General features: G+C 44.0%; 1 protein-coding gene across 2 annotated transcripts in view; it reads left to right on the plus strand.

The window, feature by feature from the left end:
• RSBN1 (round spermatid basic protein 1) overlaps window positions 1–23,625 on the plus strand; it is a 235,610-nt gene extending 211,985 nt beyond the window's left edge. The window contains exons 5-6 of one of the 2 annotated variants that reach the window (XM_078644428.1): window positions 3,803–3,911; window positions 21,811–22,395. In XM_078644428.1, coding sequence (XP_078500554.1) covers window positions 3,803–3,911; window positions 21,811–22,257 — 556 coding nt within the window. In that variant the 3' untranslated portion in view covers window positions 22,258–22,395. Of the gene's footprint in view, window positions 1–3,802; window positions 3,912–21,810 lie in introns of both variants that reach the window. The other variant, XM_078644427.1, reaches the window with a different exon arrangement.
• Window positions 23,626–23,898: the final 273 nt, after the last annotated feature.

The raw sequence follows: 23,898 nt of genomic DNA on the forward strand, positions 1-23,898 counted from the left end.
TTGATTACAAAAAATAAAACAGCTAGAGATTTTGCTTCTTTATGTACCTGACACTGAAAAGTCTGCGAGTAACTTCTTTTACAGATAAAAATATCGGACCCTCTCCTGTTTCCTGCCATCCATCTCTCAGAAGGCTATCCGAACAATCGGGGAGTGCGACTTGATCAGCTCTATCAGCTTCTTTTTGTTGAGAGCAAATTGTTTCCCTGGCCCTTTGAACTCTATGTAATAAAAATACAAACTCCTCTAATAGTACACTTGAATGCCTCCCAGACTATCTACACCTCTTCTGAAGAATCGTTAACTAAGAAAATAATTGTATTTCAATGCTTATCTGATTCAGACACTCTGACTATAGGAGCGTGGTCCTGTCCATGATCCATCTAAACATATTTTTCTGCATGGAAACTGAGCAGCTACGTCTGAGTGGTCTGAAAAGCCACCTACATGATGGGATATGTCTATGGTGGACAGGGAAGAGGACGCTAAAAACAGGTCAAGCTGAATGGAAGTGTTTAGAATAGCAGGTACAGGATTTTAACCCTGCATTATTTCATCTCCATATATCACAGACCCCTAGACCGGAAGATCGATCTGTAAATAAATTTCTCTATATGGATTTTATGCTGGGTGCATGGTGGATTAGAGGAGTCCAGACCGGGTCCAGTAAAAAAATCCCACCATACCTGAAGGATGACTTTTCCTATAAGCACTTTCCAGTTTCTGAAGACGGCTAGGATCCTCACTGACTTGTCCATAATACTTTCCAACATTTATTCTGTGGGTTCCCAACTCTACTGGAAGAATGGCCTAATAACCCGCCCGATCCTAAACTACCTGATTATATTTCACCCATAGATCTTTACTTACCAAGATAGCAACACCCCTCTGTGACATCTCAGTTAAAGAACAAAATGTGTCTCATCGCTTTAGATGTATAACTCTAGTCTCCTCCCTTACCAACACCCAGTTTCTCCTGTAATAAAATGATGCTGGGCTTGAATTGCTTCAGCCATGCAAATGTGGCTGTCTTCTTCACCCTGTTGTTCAGACCGTTGGCATCGGGGCCCATTGATTCCTGCTTATTGCTGTATTTCACAATTTAAACACGTGGCTATGGGGACCATTTTAAAGTTGAAGTGGACCAATATTGTTAAATTAACCATATACCAAGCAAGCAGCCAAACCTTTCTGTAGGACCCTTAGCACATACTCTGCCTTTCCAAGCAACAGACCCTCAACTGTAATCCCTGGCTGGAACCCACAGAACCAAGAAAATAAGCCATTCTTAAAACTCACCCACCTACGCCCTTCCCTCCAACTCATCTCTGCCCCTTGAGCCCACCCGATTGCAAGATAGACCCTCTCCTCCCTGGCAAAATAGATGTGGTGTTGTGCATCCTTATGCAACCCTGGGTGGTGCCTCTCTTCAGCCCTCCCTGCACCTGTCCCAATCTGCTATAAAAAAAAAGAACGGAAATTGAAAATCCATGATAGATTAATGAAAAACACCACACCTTGTCTGTCAGGCACATTCTAAAGACACTGTGCAGCTCATCTACCATTTACACATGAAACATCCTTAGTAGTGTTTCACTTTTACCCAATGCATTTCGGGCATTTAATTGCCCTTCCTCAGGGGTTCACTAAAAAGTTTAAAACACTGACATTAGTACTCATTCCCAAAACCCTCGCCATCATTTCAACAACCAAACAATTCAATGAACAATCCATGCCATGTTTTTCTAACAACTGTCGGAGTGTTACCTCGCTCCAATTTCTCAAGTATCCTTTCATCTGCCAAGCCCAAATCCAGCCCCAAGGTTTCCCGGATATCCCCTGTATCCTCATAGCTTGACTATCTTGACCCAAACCGGTGGTTTCAGTTGTTTCAATGGTTTTTGCCGAGGCCGGGAGTGCCTGGTTGGAGGATTGACTCCTCCTTCTCCACTCCAATATGGTACCTGAAGAGGTAGAGCCTCTGTCTGGCTGGTATAAAAATTGGTGGCCCCGTCTGACCTCTCCTTCTCCCAGAGAACCTATATCCATTAAGAGTCCTGCTCTTGCAGCCCCCTTAAGTCCTGGATGGCCTGCTAGCTCTTGCCTAGTTTTAGCCACCAACAAGCTTCTACATTTTACCCAAAGTTGAGGAGAACAAGAGTCACTCCTGTCAGGGAGGGTATAGTGAAACCTCGTGTATCAGGGCCCCCAGCATCCAAGCCTGGGCAAGGAAAATTAGATTAGTTGAAGCTCCTCTTACAAACACGGCTCCTCACGGTCAGGGGGCAAAACTGTCCACCAAAAATGAAGAAATAAGGGGGGTTGCCACTGAGCTGCCAAAAGGCTGAAGCAAAGGGGAAGAAGAGGCACCCTGGGCCAGTTATCTGGCCTTTACGTCAATCACTGACAGCTGCAGCAGGGGAAAAAAATCACCCGGGCAGCTGAAGGCGAAACTAAAAAAACTGCATTTCACTTGAGGAAGTTCACAGTTAACAGATGACAAATTCCGGGTGGCAGTATGCAGATAGTCTTCAGATACTTCACCTCTAATTCGGGACTCTGCAAGGTCCCCCGAGTCTCTCCCCTTAGCTCTCCTCCATCCAGCCACCAGGAGGTGCCTGCAGTGAACTGCTGCTGAAACGATACGCTGCACCTCCGATTAGCTAGGGGTCGATCCAGAAGATGTGATTAGGCGAGTAGGAACCACATAATACAGCCCTGTGTGCGCCACAAGCCCTTCCTCACTGTCCTGGGTGTTTTTACATACTCTGCACTGAACTGTTGCAGTCTCCCTGAACATTGCCTGCCGGAGAGGGGAACCCTTTCCCTGCGCAAAGGTCTACATCGCCGGAGGAAAAAAGTGCTGGAGCCGAAATGCAGGTAGGTGCAGGAGGCTTAAGTTAGTGCCAGGAGTTCTAAGGGAGCTGCCCTGCAACCTAGGTCTGCCCACTCTGTTGGTTTACAACAAGAAAATCTTTGAAATCAGCAAAGTATCCTGTGCAGTGAACAGTATAGAGTAATCACAATTATAAAATTTACCATGGTGTGCAAGCCAACCCTACCATTGTTTGTGTTTTTATTCATTTGCTTCTTGGCATTGATGTAGTTTCTGATCCTAAATAAGTGTTGCTGCCTTAGTTACAGCTCGTAGAACTGCCTTATGTTTCTACTTTTATTCTCTGTTGCAGTAATTCTTAACCTTTTGACTTCTGTGGACCACCTCTTAATCATAACTGGAATCTGGGGAACCTCAGGGAATCATTAGTGTAATCCAGGGACTCCCGCTGAGTCGTTATTGTAATCCATGGACCATGGCCTAACCATTTTTTATGATTTTGAACCGCAAAACAAAAGCAAAAAATATAAAAACAAGGATTCATCAAACAAATATGCAATGATAAAACATTTTATTTAATTTACAAACAAATATAAGCATAACCTAATTGTAGTTTTTAATGGGAAGGTTGTAGCCTTTTTTAAATTCAGTTGGGGCCACTCATAGTCTGTACTGTATTCTTTTTGATGCCCTGCTCCATCTAAACAATTGCAGACTAGTCTCCATTTACAAATTCCTAACATGTACAGAACATTTTAGAATTTTCAATTGTTTAATTTTGCTTTTTATGTGCATACACATTATTAATTTGTTAATACTTAATTAGTAAGCATCGTGTAACCTCTGGGTCCATGGACCATAGTAATAACCATTGCTTTATTGTCTATGGTGTTAATGGAATGTGTACTTAAGAAAAGGTATTGGTGCACTATTGGAAAAATTAAATGCTGACCAATCTACTTTTAGGAGCGATCGACCTCGCATAACCAAAGATGTCATCTGCTTCCACGCGGAGGATTTTACTGATGTTGTTCAAAGGTTACAGTTGGATCTGCATGAGCCGCCAGTGTCACAGGTATGCTTGGTTGCAGTAGAGCACGAATTTACGAAGTGATATCTTGAAGGAGGTTCCTAAAAGTATTCATGGGTTTTTACCCATCACTTACTGTTTGTAAACTGCAGTTTAACTGTATGGTCAATTGTACTAACATTTCTTTCTCCCCTTTCAAACTTCTTATTATTAATTATCTATGCAATGTGGCTTGGAGATTTCTAGAGACTAAACGAGTGACTCCTGATAGAGATTTCAGGAAATATTTGAAATGAAAGTAGTTGTACTGTTAGCAAACACGTTAAGTTGCTAAAACTTTTCTACCTCTCCATATAGTAACGTCTCCAAAATTAATGTGATTTGTCTTTAATCTCTCTCTTATGGTTTAAGGTATGTTTCAGCAAACATAAGCAAAAGTTGATCTAGCTTTTCCAGTTCTTTTCTTTAGAGAAACTATACAGCCTATCCAAGTGGTTTAACACTTCTGGCATCAGTGTATGTGTGTATCATGAATTATCGAGAAAGGGATACTTATTAATTTGTCAATTACTTTAAACCTCAATACTTCTAGTCAAATCAAATAATTTCTTGTATTTTATAAAATTTCTTTGTGGTCAAAGTGTGTTTCTAAAATGCAGAGAATTCTATAAGATTGGGCTTTTTTTTCCTTCAGGAGATAATCAGTTACATTAATTGAAGTCTGCAGCTGAAACTTTCTCATTATGATAAACAATTACGATTGAAAGAACATAGGTAGTATACATTTATTATTTAATTATTTGAATTTTTTTTATACCACCTTGCAACCGGACTGGTATTAAGATTTTTTACATGGAACCTAATAGTTTACATGAGTATGCTACATAACACCAAGCAACTGTCGCACGGTTTATACAAATTTAGTAGGACTGTGGATTAGATCAAGAACACTTCATAGAACAGAGACTGAGCCTTCTTATATCATAAGTAAGTGTTGGTCTGGCTAGCTAACGGTACCTCATCCAAACTCCTCCCCATCTAAACTCCTAAACTTCCAGAGTTATATATGCTGTCTGCAACCTCAAACATGACCACCCTGATTCCCAAAAACTTCATGGAAACTGATCTAACCCTTTTGAATGTCACTTTTGCATGCCCAAGGTTTCACAAAGAGAAGAGGCAATTTTCAAACGTGCATTGAAAAGATCGGATCCTTGTTATTAAAACATGTGCTGCCATTATTAGGCAGGTAAGACACATCTTTGTTATAAGCATTATTAAAATGGTGAAAAATACAGATAATTCAACCATGTTGATTACTCCTATCGATCACTGATACCCCATACCTTAGTCTCCGGAAGCCGGCGTCAGTGCAGTAACAAATGAACTCTCTCAGTATGCAAGCCCACACAGCTCTGCCTACGCAGCTATGTTCTTTCTTAGAATATGTGTTGGGCCTACAGAGTCCTATTCACAGCTCTCTGCAGCATTCATGAAAACTATGGCGTGAAGTGCCTCTCACCTGAGTTCAAAATGGATGCTGTTTAAATAATAAAGCACCAGCCTTATTTCATTCTGCAAGAGATGCAGAACAACAGCTTTTTAGTCTGGGTAAAATAGTCATCTCCTACGGTCACAAAATAAAGTTAAGGACATTGCGTCCTAGTTTGTGTCCCTGCAACTAACAGTGCAGACTACAGAACAACAATGTCTAACTATAATAAATGTCTGCATGGTGTTTTGTTGTTTGAGTGAGAAATGTGTTCAAACCACCATCTTGGAAAGATGCTAAGTTTGAAAGGAAAACAAAAAATGTTATCCATTTAACATAACAAGCAGGGGGAGATGTTAAGGAAAAGGGATGGTCGAATGCAACAAGGTCAACAAAATTGAACAGCTGAATATAAGTCATACAGTCTCTTCATGTATGACAGTAGGAAAACCCATCAGGGTGGTGTTGTAGTTTGTCTCCTGTGTGGGCTGCCGAAAAGCTTGTTTAATCACAGCAGAGGTAAAATTTGAAGAGGTAACTCTTGTGGCCTTTCCCGAAAGATGGGATGTCCTGGCGGTGTCCTAGGTCAAGTGGTAGTGAGTTCCAAAACCTGGGTGCTGCTCGGGAAAATGATTGCTTCAGTTCTAAACCTTGACTTGAATTTCGGTATTTCTAAACTTATGGAGGTCTTGCTTCTAGATAGCCAACCTCCTCACACTGTCTGAATAAATAAGATTAAGGGGCTCATTAAGAGTGCGGCAGTCAATAGGACCGCCGTACTCGTGGTGGCGGTCCGACCACCGCCACACTGTGGGCGCGCACGCAGTATTAAAAATGTGGCAGTCAGACTGCCACAGGATGGCTGTGACTGAGTTGGCCTTCCACGCCCCTTTCATGGCAGTGAGGCCGCCATGAAAAGAGTGGCGGAGAGGCAACTAAGGGGGCCCCAACATGGCCCCCTCCTGTGCCTGGGAGGGCATACATGTTGTGCTCCCCGGTATGGCACGCGCAGTGTGGCATGGTGCAAGAACGTGCAGTCTACACACTCACAGCAGCTATCTGCATGTTAGGCTCTCCTATGAGCTTAACCGACCGTGCCTGCACCGCCCGCCCGACCAGGTTTAGACCTGTAATCCAGCAGGTGGGCGCACCATGGCTTTGGCGGTCCTCCAGCGGATGTCACGGTCATGCCACCACTTGAAGACCGCCAAGCACGTAACAAGGCCCTGAATATGTAGGTCTGTTGAAGTGCATGGGTTTGAGGGTGACGCAGCCTTACTTAAACTTGATTTGCACCTCAAGAGGTAGTCCATGGAGGGCGTTTAGAATCTAGGATATATATGCTTGAATCTTTTTCTTTTCTTGGGGATGTGTCTGGCAGGGAAGTGAAAGATTATTCTGAGCTGAACCAATGTTGATGTGGGAAATCATGTTAGGATGGCATTGCCTGTGTTAATTCTTGAGATGATCAAGGCAAGGGCTGCAAATGGTAGCTGGTCTTAAGAGAGGCAGTTTTTTATTTTCTTAAGATTTTTGAGGTGGAGGTCGGCATATTTTGCCATTTTGTTCAGTTATGCTTAGAAATACAGTGTGAAGTCGAGCAGAAAACCACGAGAGTTGACCCTGTTGCTCCAAGCTGGGTTGAACCCTTAAAATATTTTGGTGAGTAGAATAGGTTTAATTTTGGAGGGGGATAATGGGGAGTTTATAATTTTCATTTTTGACTGGCTTCGTTTCCATCCATCCATGAATTATTTCTGTGCCTTCTAGTAGGGTTTGCAAGTCTTGTACCAATGATAGTTTTAAATACAGTTGTGTGCCATCCGCATACTGGTTATGTTTTATGCCAGTGTTGTTTAAAAGCAGTTCAAGAGATTCTACAGGCAGACTGAATAACACTGGGAAAGAATGAAGCTGTGTGGAATGCCGCTGGTCATTCTTTTAGTTTTGCAGCGTGAATCTTTCTGTATTCACTATACTGTGCATTATTCCGCCATCTGGTCGTTGGTTCCTGAATTATAGTCTCTTTTCTCTTTTTTTTTTCTGTGGCCCAGGTGGGCATCGACATACCACCTATTGGTATCCTTTGTGACATCAACGTGCTTCCTCCGGAAGCCCACACCTTTGGTCGCCATCTTCAGATTTATTTTTTCAGCCGTTGGGTCTGGATCGTTACCGAAGGAGTTACAGAGTTTTGGAAGAGGAATCAAAGAAAAATCTACGAAAATCAGGGTTTCAGCAACACCGGACTACAGGTCAGGTAACCGGGACGATGAGGGAGAAGGTTTTCTCAACGTTCAACGGAGAATGCGCTCGCACGGGGCTCCCTGAGTCCTGGGATGGACAAAACACCTTTCAAGTTTTGCACCAATTGCCACCTCAAATACACCCAGAAGGACCAGGATGTCTGCAACATCTGCCTGCCGCTCGACCACAACAGCGAGGACTGCAACGTGTGCTCGGCATTCACACCCAAGGCCCTTCGAGTAAGAGAGAGGCAGAGAAGGGCAAACCACACCATGCAGGGGCCAGGGCTACCTCCATCGCTCCGAGACTTGGGCCTCTCCAGTGGAGAGGATGACAACATCGCCAAAGGACCAGAGGACTGCGCGGTCGTCTCGGTCCAAAAGAAGACGTCGAAGGAGGTAAGGGAGTAGTCAACCCCTAGACTCTCGAGCGACACTCGAAAGGGGGAAGCTAATGCCCCAAGCGACACTCGTAGGAGAGAAGCAAAGTCCTCAAAGGGAGCATTGCCACCGAAACACTTGACGAAGGCAACAGCAACCAAGGACAATCAGCCCAGCTGATCCTTCGAAAAGGACTCCCAGATGGCGAAAGCTCACGAAAAGTCTAGGTCGTCGAAGGTTGCCCTCGAAAAGAACACCTCAGTGCCAAGAAAAGAAGGACCAACATCTACTTCGACGTCAACAGCCTCGAAGCGAAGCGCTCCAACTCTCGCCGCCGAACATGCCACCGAAATGGAAAGAAAGAAGAGGAGGCTCAAGGCTGAAATGGCGAGAATCCTGCAGCAGAAAAGGGACTTCGATGAAAAGATGAGCCAATACACCATCCCGCCGAAACCTGCGCTCGAAATCGAAAGAGACGACGACAACGCCGAACCTCCGATAACGCCCAAACCGGTCAAGGAACACAAGGAGGAAGCCCTGTATTATTACTGGGACTCGACGTCCTTGGAGACACAAGACTTGGAATGGCGTGATCTCGACGCCGAATCGCCGGAAGAAGGGGTAGACATACCCTTCGAGGCCTTCACTGCCAGATGACATAGGGATCTACAATATGGTCGTCCAAAAGGCTGCACAGACATTTGGGGTAAAGATGGAGGAGGAGAAGACCAAGGCATGTTTTCTCCTGGAAACTCTACTGCCTCAACATACTAGGAGCCAGTTCCTGCCCATGCTCCCTAGTGTGCTGGACCAAGGAAGAGACGCCTTTAGAGAACCAGCAGTATGCAAAGCTGTTACTCCAAGAACTGAGAAAAATGTATAAGCATTCCTCAAAGGACCCTGCATACATCCAAGAGTCAGTACTAGCCGATTCAATAATCACAGCAACGGCTTGGAAAAGGGCCAATGTACCCACTAATGCCGGACCACCTCCAGACAAGGAGAGTAAAAGGATGGATCTCACAGGGAGAAAGGTGGAGAGAAATGCGGCACTCCATTGGCGCATCACAAACTCCAAAGCCCTGATCAACAGGCATGCATACCAACACTTGGAGGAAGTGGGGCAACTCCTAAAGCATCTACCAGACCAGTACCAACAAAGAGTGGCTCACCTGGTAAAAGAGGGCAAAAGCATGGCGAACACTTGTTTGAAATCGGCCTTGGATGCTGCAGAGACGTCCAGCAGACTAATGATGATAGGAGTGATCGAGAGAAGACATGCATGACTCAGAAATTCTGGTTTCAAGCCAGAGGTGCAAAACAACATCCTGAACACACCTTTTAATGGAGAGCAACTCCATTTGGCACCCCAGTTGACGACAAGTTAACACTGCTCAAGAAAGACAACGAGACAGCAAGGCCCATGGGAGCGCTACAGTTTAGAGGGATGAGAAGGGGTACGCCCACAAGAAGACCAGGTGGTTGGGGGGGGGGGCAACGTGCCAACCATATCGCACCAAACATTCCAGCAAGGGAACAACCAAGGCCAGCAGCAGCAGGAGAACTGGCAGAACCAGCCCCGGGGCCAGTTCTTTTGAGGGCGCGCAAACGGACGAGGACAGACACGAAGAGGAGGCCAACAGCCCTCCTCCAAGTGACTTCACCATAAAGCTAACACCCACCCTAGCAACACCTCTGAGTGGGCAGAAGACAGAGGAAAAAAGCAGCAACCGTACGTTCCACAACAAACAGTACCTCAAACACACAACACCAGTAGGGGGCAGAATAAGAGACTTCATCCAGGAGTGGAGTAAGGTCCCAACAGACAAATGGATACTAAACATCATACAATTCGGATACCGTAGAGCGCTAGAAAGACAACCTGCAAACAGAAAACCAAGAAGCAAGGCACACTCGGCAAAGGAACTTTCGCTTTTGCGACTAGAGGCGCGAGAACTGCTCAGCAAGGAGGCAATAGAGATAGTACCGCACAACCAAAGGAACAAGGGGGTTTACTCAACTTACTTCCTTGTACCAAAGGTGGACAAAACACTTAGACCTATCCTAGATCTTAGGTTCTTGAACAAACTCATAAGGATTCAAAGATTCAAAATGACTTCCCTACAAGAGGTAATACCACAGATACAACAAGGGGATTACATGGCAACTATAGATTTAAAGGACGCATACTTACACATCCCTATCGACCACAAGCACAAACGCCTACTAAGGTTTGTGATCAACCAAAGTCACTACCAGTTCACAGTACTGGCATTGGGGCTCAATTCCGTGCCAAAAAGGCTAGCAGCTGTCGCAGCACACCTACAAAGGCAAGAAATACACATATACCCCATTCTCGACGACTGGCACGTAAAGGCAAGTTCGTACAGCCAATGCAAACAACACATCCAGCAGGTCATACTGACACAACTGGGTTTCTCAATCCATTGGGGAAAATCGTCAACAGAACCGGAGCAAATCAAGATATTCTTGGGGGCGGAGATCGACACCATACAGGCCAAAGTGTTCCCCAACAGGAAGAAAACATTGGCGATACTAAAGGAAACATATCATTTCCGCAAGGGGCAAGTTCTGCCGTGAGGAGGGTGAGCATGCTGATGGAAATGATGGCGTCATGTATTCACCTAGTCCAAAATATTCGACTCCACATGAGACCATTCCAGGAATGGATACAGTAGCAATGTTCACGGGCAACAGGGAGTTGGGAAAATCTAGTGGTTGTCACACACTCAGTGCATCAGGAAATAGCGTGGTGGAACAAGGAAAACATATCACAGGGGAAACCATTCACACAACACACAGTGACCATCACAACGAATGCCTCCCAGCTGGGGTGGGGCGCACACATGAACAAGCTCAAGGTGAGGGGACTATGGTCTCAACAGGATGCGTTCAAGCACAACAACTACCTGGAACTAAAAACAGTGTTCCTAGCCTTAAAAGCCTTTCAGAAGGAGCTGTACGGAAACAGTGTGTTGATCCAAACAAACAACACCACAACCATGTTCTACATCAACACAATCAGTAGCACTATCAGGGCTAGCACAGGAAATATGAACATGGGCCACCCACTAAAAATAGACCAACTAGCAATACATCTCCGAGGGAAGGACAATGTAGAAGCAGACAGACTCAGCAGGCAGACGTCAGCATCCCACGAATGGGAGATCAACCAACAGGAAATACATAAAGTATTCCGGAAGTGGGGTACACTGCAAATAGACCTATTTTCAATACACCAAAATGCAAAATGCCAACACTTCGCTTCCAGACAGCCAGACCATCGGTCACAAGGGTATGCACTATGGATAAGTTGGTCAAAGACATTTGCATGCTCTTTTCCCCCGATACCACTGATACACAGGGTGCTCAGCAAATGCAAGATCAGCAACATGTCACTGATACTAATAGCACCTCAGTGGGCCAGACAGTCATGGTTCTCACAAATAGTAGAGATGGCGCATGCACCAGCACACAGATTCCCAAAACAAAGGGACCTGTTAACAATGCAAAACGGAAGGGTGCAACAGCCATAGCCAGATAGCTTCAGCCTAGTGGCATGGCTCCTGAAGACCTAGGGTTGGCACATCTCAGACTACCGGAGAGCACAATGGCATTGCTCAGGGAGGCAAGACAACCTACCAGAAGGAAATGCTACGTAGCAAAATGGAAAAGATTCTCCGAATGGTGCATTAGGGAGAAACTGCAAAGGAAAATCACAAAGGAGTCAACAGTACTCAAATACTTAACATATCTACTGCAAAGTAAACTAAGCTACACATCCTTGGGGTACACTTAGCGGCGATAGTGGCTTACACAAGAGGAGAAACGGGGAAAAGTTTCTTCACCTACCAAGTAGTAAAAAGATTTCTAAAAGGAGCGAAGAGAATCGCACCTCCAAACAGAATGCCAGCTCCAGCATGGATCCTCAACGTAGTGCTAACTCAATTGATGGAGGCACCATTTGAGCAGATTCACATGGTGACACAGCACATGCTCATGCTAAAGACGGCCTTCTTAGTGGCTATCACATCACAACGGAGAGTAAGTGAATTGCAGGCGCTAACACTTCAAGAGCCCTACCTGCAGATACACAGTGATAAGATTGTAATAACAGACCCACACTTCATGCTAAAGGTGGTGTCTCGGATCCACATCAACCAAACAATCCAAATACCTAGTTTTTTCCAAAAACCAAGCACAGAAAGAGCGCAGCACACACTTGATGCCAGGAGGGCTGTGCTGCACTATATAGAAAGGGCAAAGGAATGCAGAAAGACAAAGCAACCCTTTGTTTCTTTCGCCCGCAGTTTTTTGGGACGACCAGTTACCAAAAATACCATTGCACAGTGGATTGAACAAACCATACAACTATGCCACAAACAAGCAGGGCAAATGTTACAAGGAGCAGCTCATGCTCACTCAACAAGGAAGAAAGTAGAAAGATTGCGTTTCTAGCCAACACACCAATTCAAGACATTTGCCAGGCTGCAGCACGTTCACTTAGCACTACTGTGTAGATATCCAAATGAACAAAGAAGCACAAGTGGGACAGAAGGTCTTACAATACATATTCAGTAATCAGTGCTCATCTTCCACCCAGCTACCACAAGAAGGACAAGCCACTACAAAGCATAAACACAGCATAGTGAATCCAGAAAGATTCACGCTGCAAAACGTATAGTTTCTTACCTGTCTGTGTAGTTTTGCAGCTTGAAGACTTTTTGGATTCACTAACGAACCTACCCTCCTCCACCAGAAAGATGAGACAGAAGGAAAGGGATTAAAAATGAAAAAGACTTTAGAAATAAGAGGAAAAACAAGAATAGCACAAGACAAGAAAAAAGAATTCGAAGAAGGCGACCAAAGGTGGGGGCTTCCGGAAGAAGCACGTCGACGTCACGAAGGACACCAAATGGTGGTATGTCGACGCCCACCTCTGCCACGGAGAGAAAAAAAAGAGAAAAGTGACTACAATTCCGGGCCCACCACTAGATGGCGGAATAATGCACAGCATAGTGAATCCAGAAAGTCTTCAAGCTGCAAAACTACACCTACCGGTAGGAAACTATACAATATTGAGAGATTTTTTTGTTTTTAAATGTTTTTTTGAATATGGGACTAGCACTACAACAAGATATGAAATGATATAAAGAGTTTTGTAGCGCGCTCTATTACTAAAAAATAGTATCCTGGCGCGGAATACAAGAGATAGCATTGGTACAAAAAAAGTCATACATGAAAGAGAATTGCAATTATAAGATAAAAATTCATATAATAAGATTTTTTTTAATTTAATATAAAAAGATAGAGGAGAGAAAAGGGAAGGCACAGAGAAGAATGGGAAGAAAGGAAAAGGGAAAGGAGAAACGAGGAAGGCCTTTACTAGAGTATAATTAACAAAATTTACAAGGTGGATCTTCCCATCAGGTGGGGTTGGAACCAGCTTAGTACTGTCCATCTGAGACGCATTCTACGTTTGAGGGCCTTAAGAAGGAGATTGTAGTCTATTGTGTCAAAGGCAACTGATAAGTCTAAGGGGACCAGAAGGTAGGCTTTCCCTTCATCGAGGATGGGGTACTAGTCGTTTAGTATTTTCGTGGTTGGAGTTTCTGTGCTGTAGTCTTCCTTGAAGCTGTATTGGATATTAGAAAGTAAGTAATTATTTGTTTAGTTGGAGAGCAACCCGTTTTCAGTGACTTTTCCTAATCAATGAAGGTTTCTGACCGGTTTGAAATTTTCAAGGATTTTGAGGTTGGCATTTGGTTCCTTTAGTATCAAAGGTATCAGCCCCAGTTTTAGATTGTTGGTGAACAGACCTTGGGATAGATATGTTTAATTATTTTGAGCTAGATTGGAGCGAGCATGCTGAAGATCTCTTTGATTGACTTGGATAGCATTATATCTCTGAATTATGGGATGGGTCACATTTTTTAATAATATTTTGGAGAGATCTTCTGTGTTGAGTTGCTGGCATGATTCCTGTATGTTGGCTGTTTTAGGGGTGAAGACAGGTGGTCAAGAATATTTATTGGTTTGGCCTGCTTTCAGTATTGCAATTTTATTCGAGAAGAATGAAAGGAATTTGTTACACTTTGTTGTGGTGATAGCCGGACTTACTTTCTTTTTTGTGTTTTCTCTGATGATACTGTTAAAGGTTTGGTAGGGGTTCTGTGATTGTGAGATTTGATCCCGGAGGCTGGTTGTGTTGAGTTTTTAATTTCTGTTTTGAACATTTTTCTGGCTGTCTTCAGTTTAGACTTAGATCGGTCTGATTTGTTGAGACCATATAGTGGAGGGTATTGAACATTACTTACAACATAATGAAGGGTCGGTACCCTTTGGGAAGCCTATAAGGTAGACACGTACAGGCTCTTATTGGGGTCAAGAAAAAGGAAGAGATGGCACGATATCAGACCTTGGAAAGGGAGAAAAAATCCTTATTGGACGAAATACTGAAGGGGGAGGTCCCAGTGGCAGATCTGGTTTACCGCTTGCGTCTTAGTGAGAAATGAAGGACATCGCTGAGAACTCCAGGAGGGCCCATGCTTTAGCAGTACAGAGGAGACTGTACAATGTGGGCGACAAGGCTAGCAAGCCTATTGCCTGGCTGGACAGGAAGCAGGAACTGGGTCACGGAAATACACGATCACAAGGGGGAGGAGGGAGGTACACACGGTGAGTTGGGATATAGCGGAGACGTTTGCAACATACTGCAAGAACATATACACATCCGCATCCTATAGGACCTGGGGAGACTGTGCAAAGCGCCTGGCGACACTAACATTATGAGCCCTCTCCGAGGAAGCACGGGAGAACCTTGATCGGGGCTTGACAGTAGAGGAAATTGAATGGGCACTCGGACTCCAGTCGGGCAGGGCGGCGGGGCATGACGGGCTCACCCTTGGATTGTTTAAATGTGCAACCCATAAGATCGCACCTCACCTCCTCAACACATTCCTTGCTGCTAGGGATGCAGGGGCCCTCACAGCAAACCAAAAAAACAACCACAATTGTGGTGATACCCAAGAAAGGCAAGCCTGCAACAGCCTGTAGTTCGTACCACCCCATATCTATGCTCAGTATGGAACCCAAAGTACTGACCAAGGCATTGGGCGATCGACTGAGAGAAGTTATAACATCAGTGATCCATCTGGACCAGTTCGGCTTTATGAAGGAACGGAGCACCGGCCGAAACGTAGGGCGCTTATATGGAATGATGCACATGACTGCGAAATCAAATGCAGAGGAGGCGGCAGGGCTCTCCTTAGATGGGATAATGGCCTCTGATAGCATTGAATGGGCCTACATTTTCGCAGTCCTGCCTAAACTGGTGTGGCCCTAAATTTTATTTATGGGTTCACCTATTATTTAATGTTCCCATGGCAAGTGTACGTGCGAATGGAGCCATTCGTGTATAATCAGAGGTTCCGCTACCTGGGAGTCCACATGACCAGAAGCGAGGAGGATTTCCTACAACACAACTTACTCCCCCAATTTGATAGTTTCCAGGCAGATGTGACCCACTGGTGGACACTGATGAATTCCTTAATGGGTAGAGTTGTGCTCTTTAAAATGATGACTCTCCCCTGCATGCTATACACTCTCCAAAACACCCCCTATAGGGTCCCGACAGCTTCTTCAGTGAGGTTAACAGTGCGCTACAGTCACTACTCTGGGACGGGGTAGTGTTAATATATCCCAAGCGAAACTACAGCGTGGAGTCTTTGATGGAGGCCTAGTGGTCCAGTACCTCCGAGCCTACTATTGGACAGCTCAGCTGATAGTGGTAAACGACTGGGTGTTTGGTGGAAGGGACGAACCGGCCTACAGAGTGAACCACTGGGCTATGGGCTACCGGGGATCCCCGGCCCTCCTATATGGGAAGGGTGAAGGAAGGTGCACTTCTGTTCCACTCCTGGGTGGAGGTGAAAGCATGGCGGGCGACCAATCGACACCTGGGGTGAGGAGGATAAATTGTCAGCCAAAACACGTCTTTGCGACAGTGACTAACTCGGGGAGGCGAAGAAACTGTAAAACCATTCATAATGGAGTCTGATAGGGGTAGACCAGCTGGGAGACGTCTGGAGAGGGGGTTCACAGACGGATTATGTCCTGGAACAGGAAGAAATGATTTGATACCTGCAATTAAGACATGCGCTGAGGTGCCGCCTGCCCAAGGGAGAAACGCTAACTGACTACTCGCCCATGGAGGATCGACTGCTCCTAGAGCCCATGCCGAAAAGGCAGTTTCCCTAGTCTACAAAAAATAATGGCAGCAAATCAAAATGGAGAGAGAGGACTAGATAGGCTAGTCCGGATCCCCTGGTTTATATGCAGTAATACCAAGAAAGGACTAGCTTAGTTGTGTTGGCGAGACTCAGAGGGTACGTCTGTGGGCAAACCATTTGGTTTGGTCATGAAGCCCTCACCCACCAACCTAGTTGGTGGCATGCTTCATCATCGGGCCCACCACAGTGACACCGAATGTGTCCCGGGTGTGCTGCGACTCCAGATTACTGAGGAGCTGGTATACTTACTGAGTATGCTGTGATAAGTGGGTGTGAACGTGATGTTAAAAGCTATGCAGGTAGTCCCAGTTCCCGAGGGTATAAGGATAATTTTAATATCTGGGCCCCTGCTAGCAGATAAAAAGGCAAGTGGACGTTGTGGAGTGAATTATGAGCTCTTACGTCCTATGTGGTCTACATGTTTCAGCCAGGCCTTTTGTTTACAACTGGCTTTCCTCAGGACCAATGAGTATGTGTGGGTGATAAAGTAAATAAACTATATTAAGTGGTTGGTGTGTGTTAAAAAGTGTCGCACTCGCTAAGGTGCTATACGTGTTAGAGGGGGATTCCCTCTGCTTTACTGTACATATAACATAAAGACACAAACAGACATACAAGGTAGAGCCAATGAGAATTGTAAATTTGTAACACAACATGTTGCCGGCTTCTAAGGTGCGTGAACGACCTAGAGCGGCAAGTAGAACGTGGCCATGAGGATTTGCATGGCAGGTGTGATTATAGCGTTATTTACAGCGTTTTGGCGGTGGTGGGCTAAACAGCGATGCAAGCGTAGCGTGAGGTGCAGGTAAGTATAATACATATTTCCTCACACTTGCTATTTGCTGTTAAAGCCTCCTGGGTCACCTGGCAGGGAGAGAAGACACTAGGCATTGCAAAAAGGTATAGGTTAGGGCTTAACCTGTGGAAAAAAGAGATACTGCTGCTTACGGAGCAGGACGATAGGTCGCAGGAGCACGCAGATCGGCAATTCCGGTCTTCTCTCCCTGCCAGGTGACCCAGGAGGCTTTAACAGCAAATAGCAAGTTAAAGCAGAGGGAATCCCCCTCTAACACGTATAGCACCTTAGCGAGTGCGACACTTTTTAACACACACCAACCACTTAATATAGTTTATTTACTTTATCACCCACACATACTCATTGGTCCTGAGGAAAGCCAGTTGTAAACAAAAGGCCTGGCTGAAACATGTAGACCACATAGGACGTAGGAGCTCATAATTCACTCCACAACGTCCACTTGCCTTTTTATCTGCTAGCAGGGGCCCAGATATTAAAATTATCCTTACACCCTCGGGAACTGGGACTACCTGCGTAGCTTTTAACATCACGTTCACACCCACTTATCACAGCATACTCAGTAAGTATACCAGCTCCTCAGTAATCTGGAGTCGCAGCACACCCGGGACACATTCGGTGTCACTGTGGTGGGCCCGATGATGAAGCATGCCACCAACTAGGTTGGTGGGTGAGGGCTTCATGACCAAACCAAATGGTTTGCCCACAGACGTACCCTCTGAGTCTCGCCAACACAACTAAGCTAGTCCTTTCTTGATATTACTACAAAAAATAATGAACATCTCACTGGGCCCTCTTCTTTCACTATGTGAGGCATGGGTGAGAGATGTGGGCCCCTTTGAGGTTGAGGAGTGGGGAGGCCGGGCAAAGCCCCAGAGAATTAGTCATAAGAGTCTGATTTCCCTGGTGCCACTCCACATGTTGCATAGGTCTTACTTCTCCCGTTCCAGGCTACATCGGATAGGCAGGTCGAAGCAGTGCCCGGAAATGTGGTGAACCAGGTACTTTCTACCATACGATCTGAGGCTGCTCAATAATGCAGCATTTCTGGCGAGAGACCACAGGGGTGATGAATGTGGTCACAGAATATAAAGTCCCATTGAAGGCCAAATAGCTGATCCTTGGTATCACCGGAGAGGAGAAATGGCCCAAATACCCTACTCTGTGGCTCGCATAGCCGTTGGGGTACAAAGCAAAATTTAGCCAGACTGTGGGGAGGGAGTAGGCCCGCCAACAGTTCAGGAATGAGAAAACGACCTTGACTGGTGTCAGGTGCCGGAACACAAGGTATATCGAGGTAGAGGATGCCCCCGTAAATTTGATAAGATTTGGGAATTCTGGATACAGTACAGTGGGACAGACCCAAGGTAGGGGTCAGGTATGCTGGATGGGAGGGTATAGGTTTTTGTAGGCCCAAATGTACGTGTTGGTAAATGCTTTACAATACACACCTTGCACTAAGTTGGGCCATAGCTGGTTTGAATCCAGGCTAGAAATGTACAGGCCCCCTGCGAGGGGCCTATTACGCTTGTCTTTCCTGTCTAATTGCATCATTATGACTCTGAACTACTACTTAATAAAAAGAGTTATTAAATAAAAATATTTATTTCCTCTGCCTCCACTCTCCGACTCATCCCTAACTTATTCTGCTACTCTCCAATGCACTACCCTATTTCTCACCCAATACAACTCTCAATATATCCTGTACCTCCACTCTCAGACTCATCCCAAACCCCATTCTACTACTATGATCCCCAAAATAACCGTTTCTAGACTCTTCTCTCCTCTACCCCTCCTTCCATCATCTCAAACCTCTTTTACTATTCATATCTCCTAAACCAGCATTTCTAAACCATTCCCTCTGACTCTTCCCCTTCCCCTCCACCTCTCCTTTACCCAACTCAAACCTCCTCCTACTGCTATGATCTCCAAATAAACACTTTCTCGACCCTTCCCTCTTCTATCCCTCCCCTATCCTTTTCATTCCAACTAACAGACTCCCATGTCCACCGTTCAAATTAAGTTAATATTTCCCTGTACTAATTCACCTCTAATCCTTGTAGGGTGCCGGAGTAACGTGTCCTCTCCAAAAAGTGGTTCAACTCCTCATCAGGGGTAGTAAGCGGTATATAAATGCAGACCCTTCCCTCTTCTGGCCCTTTACTATCCTTTTTCAATCCAACTCACATGTTATGTTATGTTATGTTATGTAGCTTTTATATAGCGTACGGCTACTCAGCAAGAGTGTCCCGACGCTTTCCACCAGCAGCTCAGAGTCAAATAACACAACACGACTCACAATAATATTATATTTCCCTAAACTAATTCACCACTAATCCTTTTTGGGTTTCGGAGAAGCGTGCTACCCTCCGGAAAGTGTTTTGACACCTCTTCAGGGGTAGTAAGTGCTATATAAATGCAATTACCGTATTCCTTCAAGTCATTTGATATTTATTTATTTATTTATTTTTACACTTTTGTAAGGCTTCATTGAACCAAGGGTTGACTGGGAGTGTGTTTCTGAGCTTTTAGTTTTGCTTGTGATGTTAACTTGGTGAATTCATCAATAATTTGTATGTATTGGGTGCAGATGGCATTTATGTGGTCATCCGTATTAATCCTGTTGAGCATAGGTAGTAGATGTTCTTTCAGAGACTCAGCTGTGAATAATTTGCAGTTCCTTACCCATGTTTTGATTTTGGTAAGTGTCTTTTGTGTAAGATTGGTTGTCGTAAAGCTGATACATAGGGCCAACTGATTGGTCTAATCTACTTCAGCAGAGGAAGGCAAGCGCACCCTTTGAGTGTGATTAAGAGGCCTAGCATTTTTCCTTTGTTATAAGTGTGTTTCTGGATCTTTGAATGAGGAATGCAGAATCATATTATGATGTAGTCCTCGCTGGAGGTAGGATTTTTGGTTCCTTCAGTCCATAAGTCTCCCATGTAGATGTTGTTTGGGAACAGCATCTGGTAGAGGGTGACATGATTAGAGACGTCTTTCGTTTAGTCATTGGAGGGTGTTGATGGTCTGTAGAGTCGATGGAGATAGATAGTTAAGGAACGATTTGCAACCAGTGCCATTTTCATGCACTTGAATGAGGGAGTAGGAGATCATATCTGACAGGAGAGAGACTCTAGGGAGATTATTGCCACTCCTCCCCCAATTTTAGCCTGTGTGCCTGATCTTCTGATAGAGTATCCTGCTGAGAGGAGGGAGTACATGATGTTTTGGGAGAAGCCATTTAAGCAGGTTTCCAACATGGAGAAGAGATCTTCATTTGTTTGTTCTATCGGCTTAGTAATTTGTGGGAGGTGAGTATTTGCAGTTTTTCCGTTGAGTAAGGTGCCAGAAATACTGAGGGTTCGTGCTAGTGTTGGTGCATTTTCGAATGAGCAGGTCATTTTTACAATGTTGAGGTTGGCTCCTCTTGTGAAGAGCTGTTTGAGGAGGGGGCCATTGTATATTAAATCTGACTTGATAAATAAGATGTCAAAGTAATGAGTCTGTTAATTTACAAACCTAATTATGAATACTAAAGGTTTATTATGAGACGATTCATAGTAGTGTGTCTAGTGAACTCCACCAGTACAATAGGCTGCTCGTCATTCTGCATGACTTCTTCCTACCTGAGTGACTATCAGACAATACGCTATGAGCTGATTAAACATTTACTGAAACCTAGACATAGAGAATTCTTTGCTAGGTTATCTTATTTGAATGTGGTGATAAATTTGTAATTGAACAGTTTGACAGTAACTTCCGGATTGCTCATCCTTTGCTAGACACAGTGGAATGTCAGGATGCACAACCATAACCCCATTTGTACTTTGAGTTCGGTGTAAACCAGATTGAATTAATCAAGCTATGCAGGAAGAGTGCAGAGATGTTCTTGCTGTCATCTCACAGGTGTAATCACTCTGATGTAATGAAGGAAAGGGTGAGAATAGCAAGGCCTCTGAAAAGTGACAAGCTAAGACTGGGTGAAAAGCACAGCCCTTGGAGGACAGTACACGTCAATGTATGAAATAAAGACTTAACTGGGAGAACAACTGCCTGAGATTATTTTTCAGTCCGCATGTAAAAGGGCAAATCTCTTACAGTCGGTTGATATTGAAGGAGCAAAATATGGTGATTGAAATTTAGCAAAGCAAGAACTAAGCTAGAGGATCTTTTATTCTACGCGAACTACACTTGAAAAATAGCTAAGTATACCAGCCCTGGGACACGAAATTCCATTTAGGCTGCGTTATGTGTAGCATGTGCTTAAACCATACCTTCAGTTTCATCATCCACCCGCCTTTTCATCCTTCAGGGATGTTTAATATGAGTATTTTGTGTAGACCGACGGCAAAAGGCTTTTGCCTCTATATAGAAGTGCAGTATTTTGCTTTTAACCCTTAACCAATAGTTGTCTGTGCATGTGTGTATGCCACTGGTGGAGCCTTTAGTTTATCACTGATCAGAGAAAGCTAGAAAATCATAGCCTTTCTTGAAGATTCTCAAGACTCTCAAATAAGGAAAAACTAGTGTGAGGTTTGTGTGGCTTTCTAATAAAATGCATTGTGTAGTACAAAAACTTAAATATAATGTATATCAAAACACCTGTAAGCCTCATTCTTCTCTTGTGCATTATATTCAATTGCTGGGCAAGACCCTTCCTAAAATATTAATCATTGCATCTTTTTACTCTCTGCTGTAGTGTGTTCAATGGGTTGATGAAGCCAAGCTCAATCAAATGAGACGTGAAGGTATTCGTTACGCAAGAATTCAGCTGTGCGACAATGACATTTACTTTATCCCCAGAAATGTAATCCATCAGTTTAAGACCGTGTCTGCTGTGTGCAGCTTGGCGTGGCACATACGGCTGAAACAGTACCAGTCAACAACAGGTGCAGGCCCGCAGACCATGGACGGTATGGAGCGTGAATCGGACATTCCTGCAAAGTTCGAGACTCAGCAGGAGCCTCAAAGCGTGAGCGTTAAAACCGAGCCCTGCGACACCACTGCGCAGGCGCAGCTATCACCCTCCAAATCCCCAGAAAGACTATTCGCAGTGGACCATCTGCTGGCACAGCCCACTCCCTTCGTCCGCTTGGAGTCCGTTGAACAGCACATCACACAAGAGGTTCCAAACTCTCCTGCTTAACCACACACGGCAAAAGCATTTTTAAAAATGACTTTTTAAAATTTTGTGAAGTTAATAGTTTTGTAACCGGTCTATGTTAAATTTTTATTTGGAAATATCCTGCCAGTTGTTTTTCTAAGGGAAGGGGACATTCCAAATGCCAGGCAAATCTTTTTTACTCCGATTATGAAATGTTTGATGTGCATGATTGCATTTTTTAATTTGCCGAGGCCTGCCACTTCTTTCTGTTTTAAGGAACGAGGCAATGATTTAAACCAGGGGTGAAGAGATTCTGATTGATAAATCTGCAGCTCGTTGACCTGTTGGGTCAATGGTAGTATAATGGTTGCAAAATTAACTATTAAATCATCAAACTTTCTTCGTAAGGTTGACTCCATTAGGTAAAGCACTTGTCTTTTGATTGTGTGTAGTTTTAAATCTGTAAGCATTTTTTATTAATTTATCTCGAAGGTTGCTTTTGTGCATCGCGGGGGAGGGAGGGCATAGTTGTACGGTCAAGTACTTGTGAAGCCTTGTTTGATGCGGCCTAACACTGTGTACAGCAGTTTGTGTTGGGATGTAACAGTGCTTTGATGTGTGGTTCTTTCTAAATCATTTGCTATTTGAGTTCCAAAGGCAGATTTGATTTACATGCACAGCTGAGTATTTGGCATTATTGCCTTACAAGCTTTCTCTTGTCAGATGAGTGTTGAGCTTCACTGAACCTTGATGTCGGCGGAATATATAAAGTGCTGGAAATTGGTTATGATCCTCAGCTGCTCAACAGCTATTCACATTTTTTCGATTTTATTCTGCTTATGCCTCATCTGTATTTGCCTATGATGTTCCACCAGTATGTGTTGGTGTATCTGGTTTGCCTGTGCTGTTGCATCTTAGTTTATTTCTCTACCCACATTGAATGCTAAGCCAGTGCTCTGTTGCATACTTATTTGCTTTCCACTTCTTCACCTGTAAGGAATGTACTCACAAAGTACATTTGTGCTGTGATCTAGATTGTAAATGAGGAATTTTGGTAATAAACCTATGTAGAACAAGGAAAATCAATTCATTGCCATCACCAAGTATTGGTCTAGACTGTGACATCCAGAGCATGCTGTCTGTAATGATTGCATTTTGTTCCTCATTTGAAGTAAGGTAAAAACATTATCTTTGTGCTGTATGATATACAAACTAAACTCTTTTAATGTGGGACCACAGAACCAATCCGTACTTTTTGTAATATATGTATATTTTATCTTTTCCAAAATGTCTCTAAGGTATATTCTTTGTGCAATATTGTTTTGTGTATTCTTATATAGAAGGAACTGTTGAGGCCCCACCCATTTCGATAAATTGGCTAAAAGACCATCATAAAAGATTAATATTTAGTTAGATTAGACTCTGTAATATTTCGTGTATAACTTTCAATTGTATTGTCTAAATGATAGCAAGCCTATTTATATTTAAAGAAATAATTGACAGAATGAAGTGGTTTATTACATACTAATTTGTGTAAACAAACAGTGGGAACATTGATGTTACCTTGTTTTAAACTTTGCAAATTTCTCCCCAGGCTCCTCGATTTTCTTATCTACATCACCCCTCTTCCCTATATAGACTGTCAAAAACCAGAAAATAGCTTTTTAAATAGAAACAATGTGT

The sequence above is a fragment of the Lissotriton helveticus genome, chromosome 5_1 (genome assembly GCF_964261635.1).
Source record: "Lissotriton helveticus chromosome 5_1, aLisHel1.1, whole genome shotgun sequence".
In the NCBI taxonomy this organism is placed as follows: Eukaryota; Metazoa; Chordata; class Amphibia; order Caudata; family Salamandridae; genus Lissotriton; species Lissotriton helveticus.